Genomic DNA, 20,829 nt, shown 5'->3' on the forward strand with positions numbered 1-20,829 from the left:
CTTCAGAGGGGTAGGAAAAAAGAGACACCCTTAGGTTTTTTAATGTGATGATTCTAAAATGCAACAGATAAACAACCTGAGGGTATATCTTTTAATCTTTATTGGCCTTTTGATTTTTGTTAAATACTCTATCTCCATTTTCTTATTTTCATTTCAATCATTACAAACCATGGTTTATATATAAACCTAATATTTTATGAATATTATTATTATTCCCTATAAATATTAGGTATTGAACCAGTAATTCCTTGGGTGATACCATCCCTGAATGAACGAGACTAATCTAACCTCTAATTGAATATATACGTGTGTGTGTATGTATATATGTACACACACACACACCAGGTTGAGTAAAAAGTAAGCTACATTTTGAAACATGAAATTCATCACAACATATTTCAAGAATGCCGAAATTTTATTCATTGAAGTACTGTTACACTCAACACATTTTTGCTAACGAGTTATAAGTTTGTTCATTCGAGTAATATGAAAATCTAGTTCTGGTGCTGATGAACTCTTTGAATGCACTTTCAGGATTTGTTTGATCTTTGAACTCCTCTCTCAGGAAGCCATCAAGGTGATTGAAAATGTGGTAGTTGGTAGGAGAATGTTCTGGGGAAGAACTTCGCAGCCAAGCTCTCTCAACTTTTTGATTGTTAGAGTTCCCTCAACTTCTGGAGTGATCGAGCTTAGTCATGAAAAATGATTGGCCCTCTTCAGTTGATGAGTCTGGGACAGAGGAGTAGCAGTTTCTCCTTCGTTTTGGCAATTTCATGGCAGTATGTTTCTGCAGTATTGGTTTTTCTGGGTTTTAAGAAGTTATAGTGCATTAGGAATTAGTCATCATAACCTTCTCAGGTTTCGGGAGGGTTTTCAAGGCTTCATTTTGGTAACCACTGTGAAGAACATTTTTTTTATTGTTGTACAGAATCCACATTTCATTGGAAGCTACACTACAGTTGACAAATGGATCAGTCTAGTTACAGAGAAGAAGTCACAAGCAAATTTCATAACTGCAAATTTTCAGATTTCATTCAAATTGTGTATTACCCGTTTGTCAAGCTTTTTGATTTTCCGATCGCATGCAAATGGTTGCTGGCTAATGTGAAGTTCTTTTGCCTGTTCTTGAGTGGAAAATTAGAAATAGCAGCCAAAACTACTATTTCTCTACTAAAATACGACTCCCGAAAACAGTCATACTCGCAAACTACAAAGGCAAAAAAGGGAAAAAAATAACGAATCTACCCAACCTTGATTATCCAAGCTTGATTTATGCGTTCACCACCACAAATTCGTTTAGCCTTAGCAGCCCTTCCTGTTTGTTTTCAAAGTCCTGTTTGTGTTGCCAATTTTGTCCCTCCGCAAAATCCCAAATTTTATTTAATTTGCTTTGCGGGAACAACTGTTTTATCAAAAGCGTATATTGTTGTTAAATGCCCGGAATACGAGTGTAGAAAAACAGCCAACAACTGATGAAGCGTCATTCCTTATGTTGTTTGTTTTCCATTTGTGTCTTTCGTTGTTCCAAAAAATAATTCATATTCCATGGCATCATACTTCGTGTTTTTTGTTCTACACGTTTTGTGATGTCCTATGCCCACAAATGCATATATATAAACATATATATATATATATATATATATAGCGAAACAATTATGAGAAAGGAACCAATGGATAAGCCCCGCTTTCCTGGATATTACCGGGTACGTCAGCTAATATATACGTATATATATATATGTGTGTGTGTGTATGTATATATATATATATATATATATATATATATATATATATATATATATATATATATATATATATATATATATATATATTGATGTGTGTATGTATATATATATACATATATATGTATGCATAGTGAGAATTTACAAAAGATGACGGGTGTGTAAACAACAAACAGAGGTATTAGTTTAATGCTCGGAAAGTGAGAAAGTCTTTTGAATTTCAAGCCTACTCTCTTCGACAGAAAGGAACACAGGAATAAAGAGGCAGAGAAGATTGAAAAAGGTTTAGTGGCTAGCGATCTATCATGGCAATTGCCAGGCAGAGGTGTCACACAGGAGAGCTAGGAAGAAGGGGAGTTGTGGTCGCCCCAAAACGAAAGTGAATGCATATGTGAGAGCATGTGTCTGCATGTGGAAGGGGGCTGGTGACATTGATGTGTGCATGTGTAAGTGTGTCCATGATGGTGTAGGCACTTGGAAGTGGTCAGTTCTAGTGTGTGCGGTGTGGCGTGGTGTGGTGGTGTTGGGGAGGTGAGTGGGGGAAGGAAGGTGGAATGGGATGTGGAGGGGTGGGTTAACAAGGAAGGGATATTGACGATGAAAGGAGGTGTGCTGGAGTGAAAGAGGAAGTAGGTGTCAGAGCAAGAGAAGAGAGGTGGGTGGGTGGGTGGATGGTTAGATGAAGAGGAGTGTTGAGCCCATGTGGTGCAAAGGAGCAAAGAGAGATTAATCCCTACTCATGGCAAAGACGGGAGTCCGGATGGCCCCTGTGCATGGACAATCTGAACACAGACAGGTGTTGTAAAGAATGACCGGTAGAACGGAAATGGCGTGAGACTGGGGCGACGTTACTGACTCAGATGTCTCGGAGGTGTTCCGCGAACTGGTCAGCCAAGTGGCATGCTATTTCACTGATTTATAGAGAAGGACAGAGCAGGAGATGCAGTAGATGACGTTGCTAGAAGTGCAGGTGAAGGAGTTAGTGATATGATGGGTGCCTGTGAGGAGGGTGGTGTTGGAGAGGTAAGGGCAAGTGCGGCAGCATGGGTGGGAGCAGGGGAACAAGCCAGGATGGGTTAGAGAAGTTGAGGTGTGAGTCTGTGTTTGTAGTGGATGGAGGTGGTGACTAGGGTGATGAATGCTGACCAAAATGTTATGAAAGGCAACTGACGGGCAGCAGTGGAGGGCAGCATGGAAAGATTTGACAAAAGAGAGGAAAGAGTTTAGATGTACGTGGGAGAGTGAGGTCACACTGATACAGTCGTCAAGAGTTCAGGAGTGGAATCAGTGAAACTTGAGAACATTTGGGCCTCAACGTAGCCAACGAATAGGTTCGCATAGTTGGGGGCCCAGTCTCTGGCTAGACAAAGGAGTGTGGTTGTGTCAGGTTGGGGGTTGGGTCGAAGGTCAAGGAAATGTTGGAGTGTACACAGCCCCAATGCTTAGTGGTACAGACCAAATCTGTGTCTGGTGCAAAGTCCTTTCCAGACCTATGGAAACGTGATAGTGGACAAATACCATAGATAGGGTCATTAGAGCAAAGAAACACGTTGACCCAACTGAGGGACTAGCTATCCGAATTGACAGTACCCTGGTAAATAAAGCAATTAAGGATATGAAGACAGAGAAAGCCCCTGGCCCATCAGGAATTACTCTTGAGACATTTTTCCTTTTATGGCAAAATATGCACCTGATTCAATAAAATTATGATGGTTACTCTGATTACTATGTATAAATGCAAAATATTTTAGTTTTTCGTAGATCAAGTAGACATAATTCACCCCTGCCTTTCAATCTCAGTATTTAAGCTATGCATAGTAATGCTGTAATACACATGCTATGTACACCCCTACAACACCATTTTCTTTACATGCTATAAATGCAGAGGTAAATCTGCCTTCAATTCAGTTGCGCAACTGCATTTTGTTCCTTTTTTGGTTGTTTTACTACATAATGGTCTCCAACTGCCTACCCTGAGTAATTACTGATACATATACACACACACACATACATGACGCTGTTGTCCCCCCATCCCATGATATCAGGGTTGGCACACTGAAAGGTAGGTCTGGTGAAATTGTTGAGATGCTTGAATGGAGACATGTAGATTTGTGCTGCTGCCAGTACCGCCTGACTGGCCTTCGTGCGGGTGACACATAAAAGCACCCACTACACTCTCTGAGTGGTTGGCGTTAGGAAGGGCATCCAGCTGTAGAAACTCTACCAAATAAGATTGGAGGCTGGTGTTGCCATCTGGTTTCACCAGTCCTCAGTCAAATAATCCAACCCATGCTAGCATGGAAAGCGAACGTTAAACGATGATGATGATGATGATCCAAGAAGTAAGGCAGAGAGGAAGTACTGCCAGATTCCTCACAGGCAAAGAACATAAGTATAAGATTTTCTGAACAGGAAACACTGATGAGGTCAGCGAAATGGGTTGATAAGGTGTTCAAGGTAGTAAGAGTCTGATAGAATACTTAAGATTAGAGTAGTGCTGCAGGATGGTTTAGCAACCATTATCTTGGCCTTTGCCCCTCAGCGGGGGCCACCTGATGAACAGAACGGCCGATTTTATGACACCCTCTTGTGTACTACCTTGTCAACGAATGACAGGGACCTTCTCTTTGTGGCTAGAGTCCTCAGTGGGCATGATGGATAACATGCAGGGAGCTTCCATAATGTACATGGAGGCTATGGTTTTAGTCCCTGCAATAAGGAGGGAACCAGGTTGCAGGAGTTCTGCAATGCAAATGATCTTATGGTTTGCAATACTAATTTCAGGAAACCTGCCAGTCACCTATTCACCTACCGATCTGGTGGACACACTAGTCAACTTGACTACATCCTTGCCAGGAAACGGGAAAGATGGCTATGTATAAAAGCCAAAACCTTCCCAGGTGAAGAATCACCCCACAGCATAGATTAGTTGTGAAATGGATGCTCAGAAGACAACCAGCACAGAGTTGAAGGGTCTGGAAGCTTAAGGATCCTGCGAATGGACGGAAATTTAGAGACATATTACTTGAAGCTTTTGACAGAATAGAGGGGGATATAGCATCACATGATGTGGAAGACAACCGGAGGTTTCTACAGGACAACATGTTGAGGGCTACTGACCAGATCTGTAGATGGTGCAAAGTCCTCTCTCGACCCAAAGGTAACATGGTTGTGGAACAATGTAGTTGACAAGGTGGTTAGGGAAAAGAAACAGGCTTGGAAGGACTGGAAGAACGGTGGTAGCAGGGAATTGTATCAGATTGCCAGAAGGGAAGCTAGGAGAAGGGTTTACTTAACCAGAGGGGAAGCAGATAAGAAAAAATTTGCCAATGTTCTGTGTCATGTGGGCCAAAGTGTTGAGTTATAAGACATTGTGAGAGAGAATCGTGATGTCATAGGAGAGAAATGTGTCCGCATGGATGATGGCTCACTTGCATTTAATGAGGCTGTAAGGAGAGAGACTTGGAGACACCACTATGAAATTTTGTTAAATGAAGAGAATGAATGGGAGAAAGAAAGTCTGCTGAATGTCAACCCAACAGAGGGACCAGCTATCTGAATTGACAGTACTTTGGTAAATAAAGCAATTAAGGGTATGAAGACAGGGATAGCCCTCAGCCCATCAGCAATCACTGCAGAGATGCTTAAAATATGTAGCAGTATCGGCTATAGTCTAGTCACTAATATAGTCAATCAGGTGATACATGAAGGAGTCCTATCCAATGACATAGCCAACTGCTACAAAGGTAAAGGTGATGCATTAGATACGAATAATTACAGAGGTATCAAGTTGTTGGATCCGGTAGTGAAAGTCATGGAGAGGGTCATAGTGCAACTAAGTAGGGAGAGAGTCAGTTTAGATGAGATGCAGTTTGGGTTCATGGCAGGGAAAAGCACCACTGATGCTATATTTCTGGTAAGACAGCTGCAGGAGAAATACCTAGCCAAGGATAAACCTCTACCTGGCTTTCATTGACATCGAGAAAGCCTTTGACAGGATCCCCTGATCCCTTATTTGGTGGTCAATGAGGAAACTAAGGACAGACGAGTGGTTAGTGAGAGCTGTACAAGCCATGTACAGAGATGCTGTCAGTAAGGTGAAGGTTGGAAGCGATGCAGACAAAGCACAAATCCCCTCAGGTAGATGGCCCTGCTCGATCTGCAGAAAAGGCGTAGTTAGAAACTCCATAAGATGTACCCAGTATAAGCTATGGACACATAAGAGGTGCTGCAATATCAAAGGAAGGCTAACTGGGAAGATAGTTTTTGTGTGTGGCAAATTGCTCTGGGGCAATAAACGCTGAAAATGTGCAGAAAACAGCTTCTGTCACATTCCAGGGAGAAAAACTACAAGTAGTTGATAGCTTCTGTTACCTAGGTGACCAAGTCAGTAGCGGGAGTGGATGCTTTGAGAGTGTAGCTGCTAGAATAAGAATAGCCTGGGCTATTCTTATTCTACCTCTGCTGGGCCTCTCACTCAGAGTAAAGGGTAGACTGTATGATGCCTGTGTGCAAACAGTCATGCTACATGGCAGTGAAACATGGGCTGTGACTGCTGAGGACATGCGTAAACTTGCAAGGAATGAAGCTAATATGCTTGCGAAGACCTGTTGAGGCAAGTGAAGTCGTCGTTGTGGCTGATGGCAGTACCACCTGATTGGCACGTAAAATGCAGCACCATTTGAGTGTGGTCAATGCCAGTGCCGGTGGCATGTAAAAAGCACCATTTCAGCGTGGTCTGTGCCAGTGCCACCTGACTGGTCCTGTGCCAGTGGCATGTCAAAAGCACAATTAGAGCATGGTTGTTGCTAGTGTCACCTGACTTGCTCCCGTGCCCGTGGCATGTAAAAAGCACTATTCAAGTGTGGGCAATGCGAGTACCACATGAGTGGCCCTTGTGCTGGTGGCACATAAAAAGCACCCACTACACTCACAGAGTGGTTGGTGTTAGGAAGGGCATCCAGCTGTAGAAACTTTGCCAGATTGGATTGAAGCCTGGTGCAGCCTTCTGGCTTGCCAGCCCTTAGTCAAACTGTTCAACCCATGCCAACCATGGAAAGTGGATGTTAAGCAACGATGATGATGATATATATACACACACACTCACCCACACACACACATATATATACACATACACACACAAATATATACATGTACACACAGATATGTAACTGTCTTAGAGATTCAAACATTTCACTCCATCTAATCTTGAATATTGAATTTAAGTTATTTCCAGTATTTTAAAGAGGGACTAATTAACAACACCACACTTTTTATATGCTTTGAGGCTGAAGTTTTTAAAACCCTCTAATTTATTTGTAAATAGTATTTAATTTACTGTACATTGTTTTAGTCTGTTAATAAATAATAAAGATTTATATCATCACAAATTTCTTTTGCAAAGGTATCTTTGCAGTGGCAAGGTTATGTATGTATATGTATGTTAGTGATTAAAGTATTCAGTGGTATATGAATATATGTAAAGTATGTGTTCAGATATCTATTCCTCTTCATATTTAATATATACAATACAATTTGTTTACATGTTTGAATATACTCAGGTCTTTTGTTTTTTTTATATTTACATTTGTATTTAATTTTCATTTTCTAAATTTAATGTTTCTGACATATAATTGTAAACAATTCTCTATTCCCAGTCTCTTCAAATTTCTTCTCAGCTAAGCGGATTGCTTACTGAATCTCAGACCATACCAATTCAGCAAACAGCTGTTCAAGCACAGTCTCAGAGTCATCAACCAATTGCTGCACCACAAACTCTTCCAACTCTTCCTTCAACAAGCCAACAGCAAGCAGTCACACTGCCACAACAACACCAGCAGCAAGTCCAGTTACAACAATCCATGCCTCTACAATCACAACAGCAAGCTATGCAACCACAGCAACCTCCATCACAACAGCAACAACAGCAACAAACAGTGCAACAACCACCACAAGTTTCTCAACAATCTCAACAGCTGAACTCCTTACAGTCTCAATCTCAACAACAGTCCCAACCACAAAAGCCACCTACACCACAAGCCCAGCCACAGCAACAACACACTCCTAAACAACAACCTTTATCACAACCTTCAACACCACAGTCAAATACACCTCAAAAAGTCTTGCCTCCTGTTCAGCAAGGAGGTACTGGACAAAAAGCTCTTACTCCACAAATGCCTCAACCTTTAACACCGAAGCAGCAGCAGGTTCAACAATCAAACCAGTCCATGCCTGAAGTTATGTCAAAAGGAAAACAATTACCTGTATGTATTATTAAAATTTTGATTAATTTTAACTTCTAGATGCAAATATTTTTGAGAAATTAGTTTGTTTTTGCTATAGTAGTAAATTCTGATGAAATACTTTGTATTGCTAGGTGTTAACTTTTTTTTTAACTTCATTTTCAGGATTCTGTTGACCATCCCTTACCAGAGTTAAAAGTGAAACAAGAATCAGGATTGTGCTTGTCTGAAGCCTTGTCAACAGTAACTACAACTACAATTACAACTACAAGTGTATCTTCAGTGATGACAGCTACTACAACAGCAACTAATACAACTGTTACTCCTGCTGAAATTAAGACTGAAATCAAACCCCCCATTAAATATGAATTCATGAAAGAAGAGTTTATTAAAGATGAGGAAATAATCAAATCAGAGTATCCAAAGCAAGATATTAAACTAGAACTATCAGATATGAAATCTGAACTTAGAGCTGACATAAAAGATGAGCCATTGACTTTACCTCAGGTAAAAGAAGAGCCTATTGAAACCACAAATCAGCAGCAGAGTCCTGAGTCTACGACTAGTGGAAATCCTGAAAATATAAATGGTGGAGACACAAAAGCTAATGCCCTTGGAGGTCCATTAGCACCAACCACTCCAGGATCTTCAACTCCTCCTAAATCCAAAAAAGGTAATATTGACTTTTGTGTGTGGTATTTTTTTTTTTTTTTGTCTTGATTGTTTTAAAGAAAAAAATACCTTTTGTTGTTATAAAGTAAATAACTATTTTAATCTCAAAATTTTTTTTTTATGTTTATAGTTTTCAAACCAGATGAACTGAGGCAGGCATTAATGCCAACATTAGAGAAACTTTATCGACAAGATCCAGAATCTTTACCCTTCAGACAGCCTGTTGATCCCAGTCTTTTGCAGATTCCAGTAAGTAAAAATTAGCAAATTGTCATTTTAAAAATAATTTGACTCTATTTTGTAAATTGTTTCTAATGTTTTATTTTTCTATAAATACATTTTATGAATGAAATAACTTGATATTTTTCCTAGAGAGAAAAGATCTAAATACACAGTTTGCAAAAATGTTTCATTACACTTATATTATAAAATACAATTACTTAAAAGTAACAAACTAATCCAAAACTGTAACTAGTCATTCCTTTGATTTCACATTTAAGAGCAAAATTTATTTTTAGAATATTTTCAAAATTTCGAAAACTGTAATTTTAAAAATGTGAAGAGAATTTATAGAAAATACTCAGTTATCATGGAAATTTATATTTCTTTTAACATAACAAAAATTTGATTTCAATGGTATTTATAAATATTGACTAGGTGTGTAATTATGAAAAAAATTATTAGAATTCAGTTTAGAAAATGAAACATATTAAATATATTTGAAAAATTCTTAAAAATCACCTGTAGAAAGTTAAATGGTGATGATGAAATTGCATACAAATAATACAAATTTAATAGGTAAGGATATGAAAATGTTCTTTGTTATTTGGAGGATTTCTTTTGAATAATTTCAAATACCATGAACAATATATGGATAAATTACATTTTTCTATTGTACATCTTAATGGATGTCATTAAGAATGTTGGAGGTAAGTATGTTTTATTTAACTCAATTATGTTGTATATGTAAATCATCTCACTTAAGTGGTTGAATTTTTAACTAGTGGCCAACCTTCAGATCTTATTGTTTCAACATTACATATAATGTTTATGGCAAAAATATGATAACTAGATATTGATAAATAAGTCTTTATTACATATATAATTTTTATATTCTATTTTTATTGTTTACAGAGTGGGTCTTTTTCCACGAATTGTTTAAAACATGGAACCTAGATTTTAAAATTTGATTTCATAAAGATCAATTAATTTTAATGTATGCATTGTTTGTCTGTACATGGTGAGCATGAAAATGGTTTGTGTGTGTAGAACTGGTATGTAAATGTATTTATTCAAGTTTATTTTATGAATTAAAAAGTTGTAATAGAAGGAATGAAGGATCTTGGTCCTTTTTGTATCATAATTCACCTTTGTTAATTTGTTGGTTACATTATTGTTTTCATTATTTAGTAATTTATTGGTATTATTTATTTTAATTCATTATGTTAATTTATTCAATTAGATTTGTCTTGGAAAATTGAAGGAAATCTGATTTTGTCATATCTTTCTATTCTAAATAGGTTCTAAATTTTGGGAAGTAATGTATGTTACTGTAGAGGTATTCTTAATAATTTTATGGGAGGGATTTTCCTGCATGCTGAAAGAAGTAATTTAAAAATAAAAAGGTTTTTTTTCTTCTTTTTTCTGCATGCTAAAGGGTGTAATATTTGAAAATAAAAATAAAAGGGATTAAATAGCAACTCTTAGAAATTAACTGAACTGACAGAAATAATTGTAAATATTAAATTGAAACTTTTTTCTTTTTCCAGGACTGTGAATCCCAAGTACACCTCAGGATCATGGTCTATATATATATATATTGTGTTTAGTTCTTTAGAATATTTTTTTGTGAAAGCAGTATGAATTAGCCATATGGGGATAATGTTCTTTTACATTTATACATACAGATGCTCTCATGCAAATAAACAAAAAAAAATATCTTTAATCAAGTTAACTACCTTCCAATCCTTTAAAAATATTATATTCTTTTTTATTTACTCTTACAAATCTTCCCTTCAACTATCTGCTGTGTATGTTCCTGCTTCAGACTTTTGATCTTTGTAGCCATATCTTGAGCTTTCTTATGATTTTTGTTTTAATTGTCTTGATAATGATGGTAATAAAGTTTAAATTATCTATAAATATGTTTTCTTTAGATTGTAAAACTTGCAGTTAGAATTTAAAATTTTTTTTAAGAGTGGTGGGGGTTACATAAGAAATAGAAGGCCAGACTAAATGCTTTCAGTGCAAATTCTATCCTATGCTCTGAGTTCAAATCCTATTTCACTTTACAATTCATCTTTCTGAGGTCAATAAAGAATGGTTAGTCATATACTGTCACTGATTCAGCCAATTTTGAACTCTTCCTAATTTGCAACCTAGTACCAATGTAAAAAAGATTATTATATTTACAAGTGCTGTTAAGTTAAATTGCTTAATTTCTTCAGAAATAGTTTACTAAAATATGCCGTATTTTAATTTATTTCATCCAACAGTCACTTCAAGAAAATATCTGAATATTAATGAATGTGAAGAGTAATTTTCAGTCAATAATTTTCAAAATTTATCTCAGTACACTTATCAAAGAATTTTTAAAGCTGATGTAAAGATTTGGGCAACTACTAAAAGCTTTATATTCTTCCAAATAATATGCTTCACAAAGATTTTGTACCTAATACTTTTTCTTAACTTACTAATGTAGGTTAATATATCTGCTTTAAAGTAGTCAAAACAAAGGTTTAAAATTTTCTGCAATACATTTAAATATTATTTTATATTTTATGTGATTTGTGATCTTAGTAGACTTACAACAGTTGAAAATTTATTGTAATATATTTTTCACTTTGTTTCCATTTATTGTATTTTTCTCCCATCACTCATTTCCTTTGGATCTTTCAACTACATACATATTTAAATAGAATAAATAGTTTAGTTGAAATACTTTGCTGATTTTTTTCTTTTTTTTTTACTGACTGACCCTGGAATGTTTGTATTATTTTTTTCTCCTGGAACAGCTCCCCTGTCTAACACAAACACAGGACAAGAAATGGTGGAAACATTCTAAGGTCAGTTGGTAAACTCAAAAGAGCATATCAATTTTAAGTGTATCTATTTGAAGTACATCCATGTATAATGGAGAGAGGTGCTAGAAATCTTTGAGCCCTTATGACAGTTTTTGAGGTTGAGTATATCTGTTTATCTAGTGTCTTCACTGTTTCAAGTTGCATAATATGTATTCTGGTTTCTATTTGCTTTTTTCCTTCAAGGAAATATTTAAGTTATGACTTGGAAATTTTATTGATCATACATTGTTTAATATGCTTCTTTTAAAATTAGGGATTTCTAATAAATTTCTTAAATATATACATTATTCTTTTTGGAGCTTATTTTCAAATTGCTTATGATTCTTAATTTTGCTTGGTATGTTGTGGTCAATTTTCTAGCTCACAAGTTTTCTACTTCAAAGATTTAGATTTTCATTTCTTACCTTAGAAATGTTCTTCCATATATAGATTGGATTATTTTATTAAAATGGAATTTAATTTAAGTAGACAGTTGATATAAAATAGTTCACTATTTTGTAGTCTTCTTACTGTTTTCATTTTGTAGACTTTGGTATGGTGCTTTTAGTTTATTTGGTATCTGTTATCATAGTTTCAAAACATATATTTTTATGGCATACTATAAATCCAAAGCTTGTGGACCTGTCATGTAATGTTGAAACACTTTATGATCTGTAGAACTCGTAGAAAATAACTGATCTTGCCAGACTGTTGTCAAAATACTCATTTAATGGGTATATATTAGCAGTTGGTAAAATTTTAATAATATTTAAGAAATGATATTATTAGTAATTGCTCTTTTACAGGATTATTTTATGATAATTAAGAAGCCCATGGACCTCTCCACTATAAAAAGAAAGCTTGATACAGGACAGTACCAAGACCCATGGCAGTATGTTGAAGATGTTTGGCTCATGTTTGATAATGCATGGCTGTATAATAGAAAAACATCAAGAGTTTATAAATACTGCTCAAAGGTAAGATAACAAAATATGAATTTTTAAATGCACAAATGTTTATATAAGAATGGGATTTTGTTCTATCATACCTAATCATAATATTTTCTAAGTATCCATAATAACAGTTAATACATTTTACTTTCTATTTCAGTTAGCTGAAGTTTTTGAGGGTGAGATTGATCAGGTGATGCAATCCCTTGGCTATTGTTGTGGCCGGAAATTTGTTTTTAGTCCACAAGTGCTTTGTTGTTATGGAAAACAATTGTGTACCATTCCAAGGGATGCTGTGTATTATAGCTATCAAAATAGGTAAATTGAAATACTTTTTCATGCTATATAACTAAAATTTAAAATCTTCATTTGTTATGTATATTACTAAATCCTCAAATTGACATATTTCACTCACATTATACTCCTTAACCCCCATGAAAACCACTATTCTGAATGCCTTCTGCTACAGTAGCATAAAATGCTTGCCATCTAAATCTATTTGTTCATCTTGAAAGTCTTTCAGATTACTGTTATAATAAACACTTTCCTTGCCAAAATTTTTTCCACATGTTCCTCAAAATTTCATTAATACACTTCAACATTTATAGTCAATTTTGGAGAAAGCTTGTCATCAATCTTTTGGATTTATTCCAACTATTCTTTAATTGATCTTGGAAGTAGTTTTTCATGAGGTTGCTTGTAATGTACATTGTGTTGATATGTGGTATTGTGTGATAATTTATTGTCTGGCATATAACACATTCATTAATTGATAATGCATTTAAAATTAAGAGTAAGAATTGAAACTTTGAAAAACTAAGATCAGAAACCTTATAATGACTATTCATACAAACACACATACCACTGTATATATAATTTTCTTTCTGCTTCAGTAGCAATGTAGTAATACAAAACATTCATCTTTTAATTTTTTTGCACTATGATAAAATTGTGTCAATAAATTTATAAACCTACATTGTAAATTTCTTAGAATTCTTACATCTGACTAATGTTTACTTCATTAGTCTTGTTCCTCTATCATTCTTTCTTTGAGACTCATCACCGGTTGACCAGGCACATTGCTTGTTTCCATGTTTTTCCACAATTCTATGGATATGTCTTATTGTTTGATCATTGCAATAATTCTTTCATAGCCATAAGAGAAAACACCCTGGCTTTTTCCTGTCTTTTCTTATTCTTTCAAATATCAGTAGTTATATGATTAGTTTTCTAAAATATTCGACATATCTTGAAAGAATATAGATTTCATTTCTTGAGTTACACAACATTGAAAAATCATGACTTTCTGTCAATATGCCAGGAATATGACTGCATTTTGTATGTCATACAATGCTTGTACTGAATAAGTTCTTAACCAGCTCTACACTTCTATGGAGCCAAATAATAGCATTAATTTAATATAGTAGGGATACTTAAAACAGTAGAATCTTATATAGTCTTATTTTTTAATGTTTGATTTGAAATGCAAACTTTATTTTTCTCCTTTTATTTTGTATAGATATGTATATTGTGAAAAATGCTTTCAAGAAATCCAAGGAGAGGAAGTGGAATTAGCAGATGATCCATCCCAGCCTGTTACGTGAGTATGACTTTACAATTGAGATGCATTTTCTAAAAAAAAAAAGTTAATGGCATTCTTAAGGGGAAAAAAAACTTGTAGAAAATTCAAAACTCTTTGTTAACTGCCAAAGGCATTCAGTTAAAAAGGTAAGGAATTTTCCTAGCACCTGTCCTTCAATTCCAAACAGTTTCATTTACAGATTCTTTGAAATCTATCTTTATTTCATTAAATGTATATGTGATTGATAAATAGTGACTAATAATACTGTCATTTTGCTTTTATTCTCCCTTGTAATATTGTTAATGTATATTTTAGTTTTGTTTAAATTGTTAATCTCCCAATATTTTTCATTTTAAATCCAGTTTTCTGTTTAGTTGTGATTTTCATTCAGTTCTAATGAATTCTTGGTATATTTGGTGTGTGCAATGTTTGAATTATTTTTTTATTTGTTGTTTGCACTTTTAATTTACTAAAGTTGGGAAAATAAAAAAAGAAGCTATAAAAATTTTTGAAATATTTGTTATTGAATGCAATTACAATTCAAAACTTTAATATCTTCTTCATTAACTTGGGTTTTCCTATGATAAGCTAGATTTTCTCTAATAATTCAATTTTTTTTTATTAGTTAGGCATTGGGAAGAGTATATTTTATATAAAAAAAAAAAATCAAAAAAAAAAAAAAAAACTAACTTAAAATTCAGAGTTACAAATTTCAAAATTATAATATTTCATCGGTTATTTAGTTTAGTTTTCTATAATTTTCTTAAGTTTATCCTAAAAATTTAGTTTTATAATATTTATTTCCACCTCCACTCTCTCCCTCATGGTTTAGCTGTGTACGTAGTTTGTTATTCTTTCTCTCTCTGTAAGTATGGTGTGTATGTATATGTGTGTTTGTGTGAGAGAGAGAGAGAGTGTATATATATGTCTATACGTACATGTGTGTGTATATATATATATATATCTGTGTGTATATATATATATATCTGTATGTATGTATGTATGTGTACTGTATTGCAGACACGTATTACACAAACTGCTGAGATGAATGAGAATAATTTATAAATTGTATATTACATGTAGGCACATAGTCATCTTCAGAATTACTCATACCCTTGTTAATTTTTGTGATAAAATGAATGCATTTTGTCAAGTTTGTTTATGAGTTATATGTGACTAACATGTGAAAGAATAGCAACAATACACAATTCAAGAAATTCTTCATTTCAGGGGGCTTTCTATTCATGGATTTTCAAAAAATGCCATGTTCAAAATTATTCATACCCTAGTTTTACTGAGTCCAATATCTTCCTTTAATAGTCAATAGCATAGCCTTTGTTTTTTATGACTGCTTATAGACAATTCTTGTATGTGTCCACAAGCTTCGTGCATGTCTCCTGAGAGATGTTGGCCTGCTCTTTCTTTGGCGAAAGCCTCAAGCTAGGTCAGGTTGGTTGGTTTCCTAGCCATCACTCTGGTCTTCAAGTCTCGCCACAAGTTGTCAGCCATTCTAGGATGTTGACATCATTGTCCTTGAACCATTTCTTCACTACCATGGCGGTATATTTCAGATTATTGTCTTGCTGGTACTTTCACTTGTGGCCGAGTTGGAGTTTTTCAGTGAATTCCCTCATGTTTTCATCAAGGTTCCCTGTGCCACTGAAAGAGAAGCATCCCCATAGCATTGTTTCCACCACCATGCTTGATGGTGGGCACAATGTTCTTCGGCTTGTATGTTTCTTCTTTCTTCCTCCAAATATATTCAGCATCCATATAGTCAAATAACTCAAACTTTGTCTCATGAGACCACAGGATGGCTGACCAAAAGTTGGGATCTTGCTTCAGATGACCTCTAGCAAAAGCCAGGTGATCCTCCAGATGTTTCTCTTTGAGCAGCGTCATCTTCCAAGGCCTACGTCCATGGAGACCTCCTCTGTGCAAGACTATTCAATGATGGACCATGACACCTTCATCCCTTCCTGGTCAAGCAGTTCAATTAGGGCCTTGGTTGTTATCTGGGGGTTGTTGTTAACTTCTCGGCAGATTTTCCTGGCAAGTTTGGGTGATACCTTATGCTTCCTGCCATGCCCACTGAGGTTTTTAACAGTGTTGAACTTCTTGTGCTTGTTGATGGTTGCTACAGGGACATCATACTGCTTTGAAATGGCCTTGTAACCTTTTCCTTCACTGCGGGCATGCAAAAGACATTGACATAGGTCCACACTGAACTTCTTCTTGGCCATGATCATCAGAAACTGAAAATTACCAGAACACTTTTCCTCTATTTAACCTGACCTAGCTCGAGGCTTTCGCCAAGGAAGAGTGGGCCAATAACCCACAGGAGACATGCAAGAAGCTTGTGGATACATGCAAGAATCGTCTAGAAGCAGTCATACAAAAACAAAGTCTGTGCTATTGACTATTAAAGAAAGGTATTTGAAGTAAATCTAGGGTATGAATAATTTTAAACATGGTGTCAATTTGTTCAACTAAATTCTTCAAGGTCATGCCCTAATATAGCCCCAGTTTAGTGACTGAGGCAAGCAGACGATAAAAAGTCAAAAAATAAAATAGTGTGTGTATTTGAATGCATATAAATGTGTAAAGGTGGCATGAAACAAAGGTTGGGCTTAGTATGTTTTGCAATTTTGAGAGCAATTTGCTGGAACACGTGTGTTCTATTAAAAAGATTTGCAACCATAGCTATTATATGTGTTATATATATTTGTGTGAACTGGTATGTGTGTTTGTATACATGCAAAATCATCATCATCATCATCATCATCGTTTAACGTCACAAAATATAAAAAAAAATCTGCTACTCAGTTCCCGATCATCAGACAGTTGTGATTGAGGATGGAAGAATTAAGTTCATATGTATAAATAGATTTACATTGACATACACATTTGAATCTGATTGGTCATTTCACCTAACAGTTTTTTTGGGGGGTTTTTTAAATGGTGATATAAATAAAACTATCAAAAATTAAAAGGCTTAAATATTTGTATTGTGTAAAATCAAAATAAATATTAGTTTAAAAGGGAAAACATGCCCAGAGTAAATTAATTCATGTTAAATATGTCTAATTGATATAAAAGTTTATTTTGAATAAAATATTCACTTACAGAAGTCTAAAAGCATAAAAACATACACGTTATTCACACACATACATAGATCATTATACTTACATACACTTAAAACATATGCAAACATGTACAGAATCTGATACATATAACAGGCAAATATAAATATCTACATACACATATATACATAATACATCCCCTGTTCAACAAGTAAAATGCAAATCCAGATAAATCCAACAAATGCCCTGTAGAATTTTAAGAAATTTAGAGTATTTAACAGCAACCAATAAGATCACACCTTAAAAATCCAACACTTGTTTCAATTGCATTACACACATATAGAAATGTACACACACACAATATAAAAATTAATAATAATATTTGCAAACATTTATGTCAACACAACATTATCAAGGTAATCAAAACTGGTGAAATTCCAACTGAATATCTGAAAAAAATTTTGGATCTTTCTGATTTGGCGGACACCATTTGTTTTCTAACGAAACACTTTCAAACTTGGGATACTGGTATCTTTTTCTCTTAGCCTTGTTAATAAAAGTTTCTATATTCCAAGTTATTTCATGTTAAAAGTTGTCGTATTTCTGTAATTTCAACCAATCACTGACATCTATTGAGGTGAAGACAATTACTGCTGTGGTTTGTCAACAACACGTTATGGCGGTGTAATGGGATCTTTTTCCTTGAATAAAATTACTGCCGTTGTTTGTCAACAACAACTATCAGCGGTACTGTTATTTATGACATCGTTCGTGCATTTGTACTGGTTTTAGAGTTAGGGTTTTAGGGTCAGGGTTAGGGATAGGGTTTTAGAGTTAGTGTTAGGGTTTTAGATAATCTTGTTTCAAACCACTCAGCCAATGAGTATTTTTGCCAAATTTGGTGAAAATCTGTTCAACAATTTTTCGGTAATTTCGTATGTACTGTGTACTCAGTAGCACATTTTCTAAATGATGGTAGAGTTTGATTCGAGGAAGATTTGGCTGCTATTTCTAGGAAATGAAGCAACTGTTTGGAAGCCCTTTCTTTCAACTATTTTGTTGGCTTGATTCCCTTATTAGCTATTATCCAATCGACTGAAACAAGTAGAATAGTGTAATTAAAGCATATTGGTAGTAGCTAATAAACCTTCCTATTATAGGCACAAGGCCTGGTTTTTGAGGAAAGGAGTAAGTCAATTATATTAGTCCCAGTGCATAACTGGTGCTTAATTCAAAAGGATTATCAGGGACTAACGATACATACACCACCACAAATTATTATTGAAACAAGAACAGCAGTAACTGTATTCAGCTGAATAGACGTCAGAGATTGGTTGAAATTACCGAAATACGACAATTTTTAACATGAAATAACTTTGAATATAAAAATTTTTCCTCTGTTCTATAAGACAAAATATACAAGTATACGAAGTTTGAAAGTGTTTCAGTAGAAAATACAATAAATAAAAAATGGTGTCCGCCAAATCAGAAAGATCCAAAATTTTAGCTGTTAATAAACACCAACAAAATAAAATGCCTAAAAAATGTGAATTTTCATATACGATTATTGATGACGTCACTGCACAACAAAAGAACAAAAAAGTACCGGCAAGAATTCTGCGTTATGCCTAAAAAATAACTAAAGAATGAAAGCTACAGATAATAATTCTTCGTAACACTGCATAGAAACTCAGATACTTTATGTTGCAATAATTAATTACCTATGTATTTGATATATTGAAACCCTTTACAGAAATTAACCATATTATATATTAACTGAAAAATAATTATATGCAACAACATATACAATCACCGATGACCTCACTAGATAACTAAAAAATGAAAATTACAGATAGGACAACCTATTTCTTTATTATATTAAACCCGTTTATAAGAATTAAACTTGTATAATAATTGAAAAATTATTATAATTGATAATATATATACAATTCTTGATGACTTCGCTGGATAACTGAACAATAAAAATAATACAGGTAGGTAGTAGTGTTCCAACAGCCATTTCAGGGGTACAGTAATACAGTAATTCATAGATTACTGTATTATACCCTCATATTTGGAATACCCTCAAATCTCCTTTTAAATATTATATATATGTACGCACATATATATGTGTGTGTGTGTGTGTGTGTGTATAGATGTATGTATATATGTTTGTGTGTTTATATATATATATATATATATATATATATATATATATATATATATATATATATATATATATATATAATATATACATACATATGTATACATATATATATATATATATATACATGTATATATGCACACACACACACATATATATATATATATGCTTGTTGACCATAACAATATGGAAAATACAAATGGAGGAAGCAAGGTAACTCATAACTCTCAGTTGTATAAGGAAAATAAAAACTTGCAACCCAGTAAAATGAGAAGAAAAAAAACAATAAAAGTGATAATCCGATAAAGTATGAAAATACTTATAACAGAAGCAATGAAGACAAAATAAGTATAAATACCAACATTAAGACAGATAGGAAACAGAGTACCCAAGAAAAAGCCTATGGTTAGGAACCATAACATTAGATAAACAAAATGGAAATAACCCTATGGACAAGAAAAATAGGCACAGCATTATTAAAAATGATACTGTAAATGAAAATTGTAACTCTAAATTTAATATATAGGTACGTGATAGGATCTGAGGGATACAATTTCTATGTAGGCTCCACTGAAAATTACACAAAGAGCAGAGTAGCTAACCATGAAAGCACCTTTAAAGATGGGAATAAAAATAGCTAGCACAAGTTTAAGAAGATTAATTTGGGAGATAATAGATAAAAACAAGAATATAAACTAAAGTGGGAAGTAATTAACTGGGCAAAATCTTATACCACTGGAGATAATATGTGTGGAGGAAATTTTCCAGATAATAACTTCAAAGCATAAACTTATCAACAGTAAAAGAGAAAGAGGAGTATCTTAGCTGCACAAGAGGAAATACATATTTAAGAAATGCAATTAAATTTTTAAAAATTAAATAACAGTATGTCTAATACACAGTATTAAAATTACTTCCCAACCACACTGTTCTGGGTTCAGTCTCACTACATGGTGCCTTGGGCAAGTGTTTTCTGCTATAGCCTTGGGCCAACCAAAGCCTTGTTAGTGGATTTGGTAGGAGGGAAATTGAAAGAAGCCTGCTGTATATAGACACATTTGTGTGTCTGTGTTTGTCCCTCCACCATTGCTTAACCACTGTTGATGTGTTCACATTCCTGCAACTTAGTGGTTCGAGTAAAGGCAGTGCTCCAGCACTGAATCTAATGTAACGGTATATATTTATATATGTATGTATATATACATTTATATATGTATGTATGTATATATACATTTATATATGTATATATATATATTTATGTATATATATATATGTATATATATATATATATATGTATATATATATATATATATATATATATATATATATATATAT

At 34.2% G+C, this 20,829-nt stretch overlaps 1 protein-coding gene across 1 annotated transcript in view; it reads left to right on the top strand.

Moving 5' to 3' along the window:
• LOC106876257 (CREB-binding protein) overlaps positions 1 to 20,829 on the top strand; it is a 74,082-nt gene that overhangs the window by 8,607 nt on the left and 44,646 nt on the right. The window contains exons 3-8 of the mRNA XM_052973479.1: positions 7,385 to 8,002; positions 8,147 to 8,654; positions 8,784 to 8,902; positions 12,522 to 12,692; positions 12,826 to 12,983; positions 14,185 to 14,265. Coding sequence (XP_052829439.1) covers positions 7,385 to 8,002; positions 8,147 to 8,654; positions 8,784 to 8,902; positions 12,522 to 12,692; positions 12,826 to 12,983; positions 14,185 to 14,265 — 1,655 coding nt within the window. The remainder of the gene's footprint in view (positions 1 to 7,384; positions 8,003 to 8,146; positions 8,655 to 8,783; positions 8,903 to 12,521; positions 12,693 to 12,825; positions 12,984 to 14,184; positions 14,266 to 20,829) is intronic.

Source organism: Octopus bimaculoides, chromosome 16 (genome assembly GCF_001194135.2).
Source record: "Octopus bimaculoides isolate UCB-OBI-ISO-001 chromosome 16, ASM119413v2, whole genome shotgun sequence".
NCBI classification, from domain to species: domain Eukaryota; kingdom Metazoa; phylum Mollusca; class Cephalopoda; order Octopoda; family Octopodidae; genus Octopus; species Octopus bimaculoides.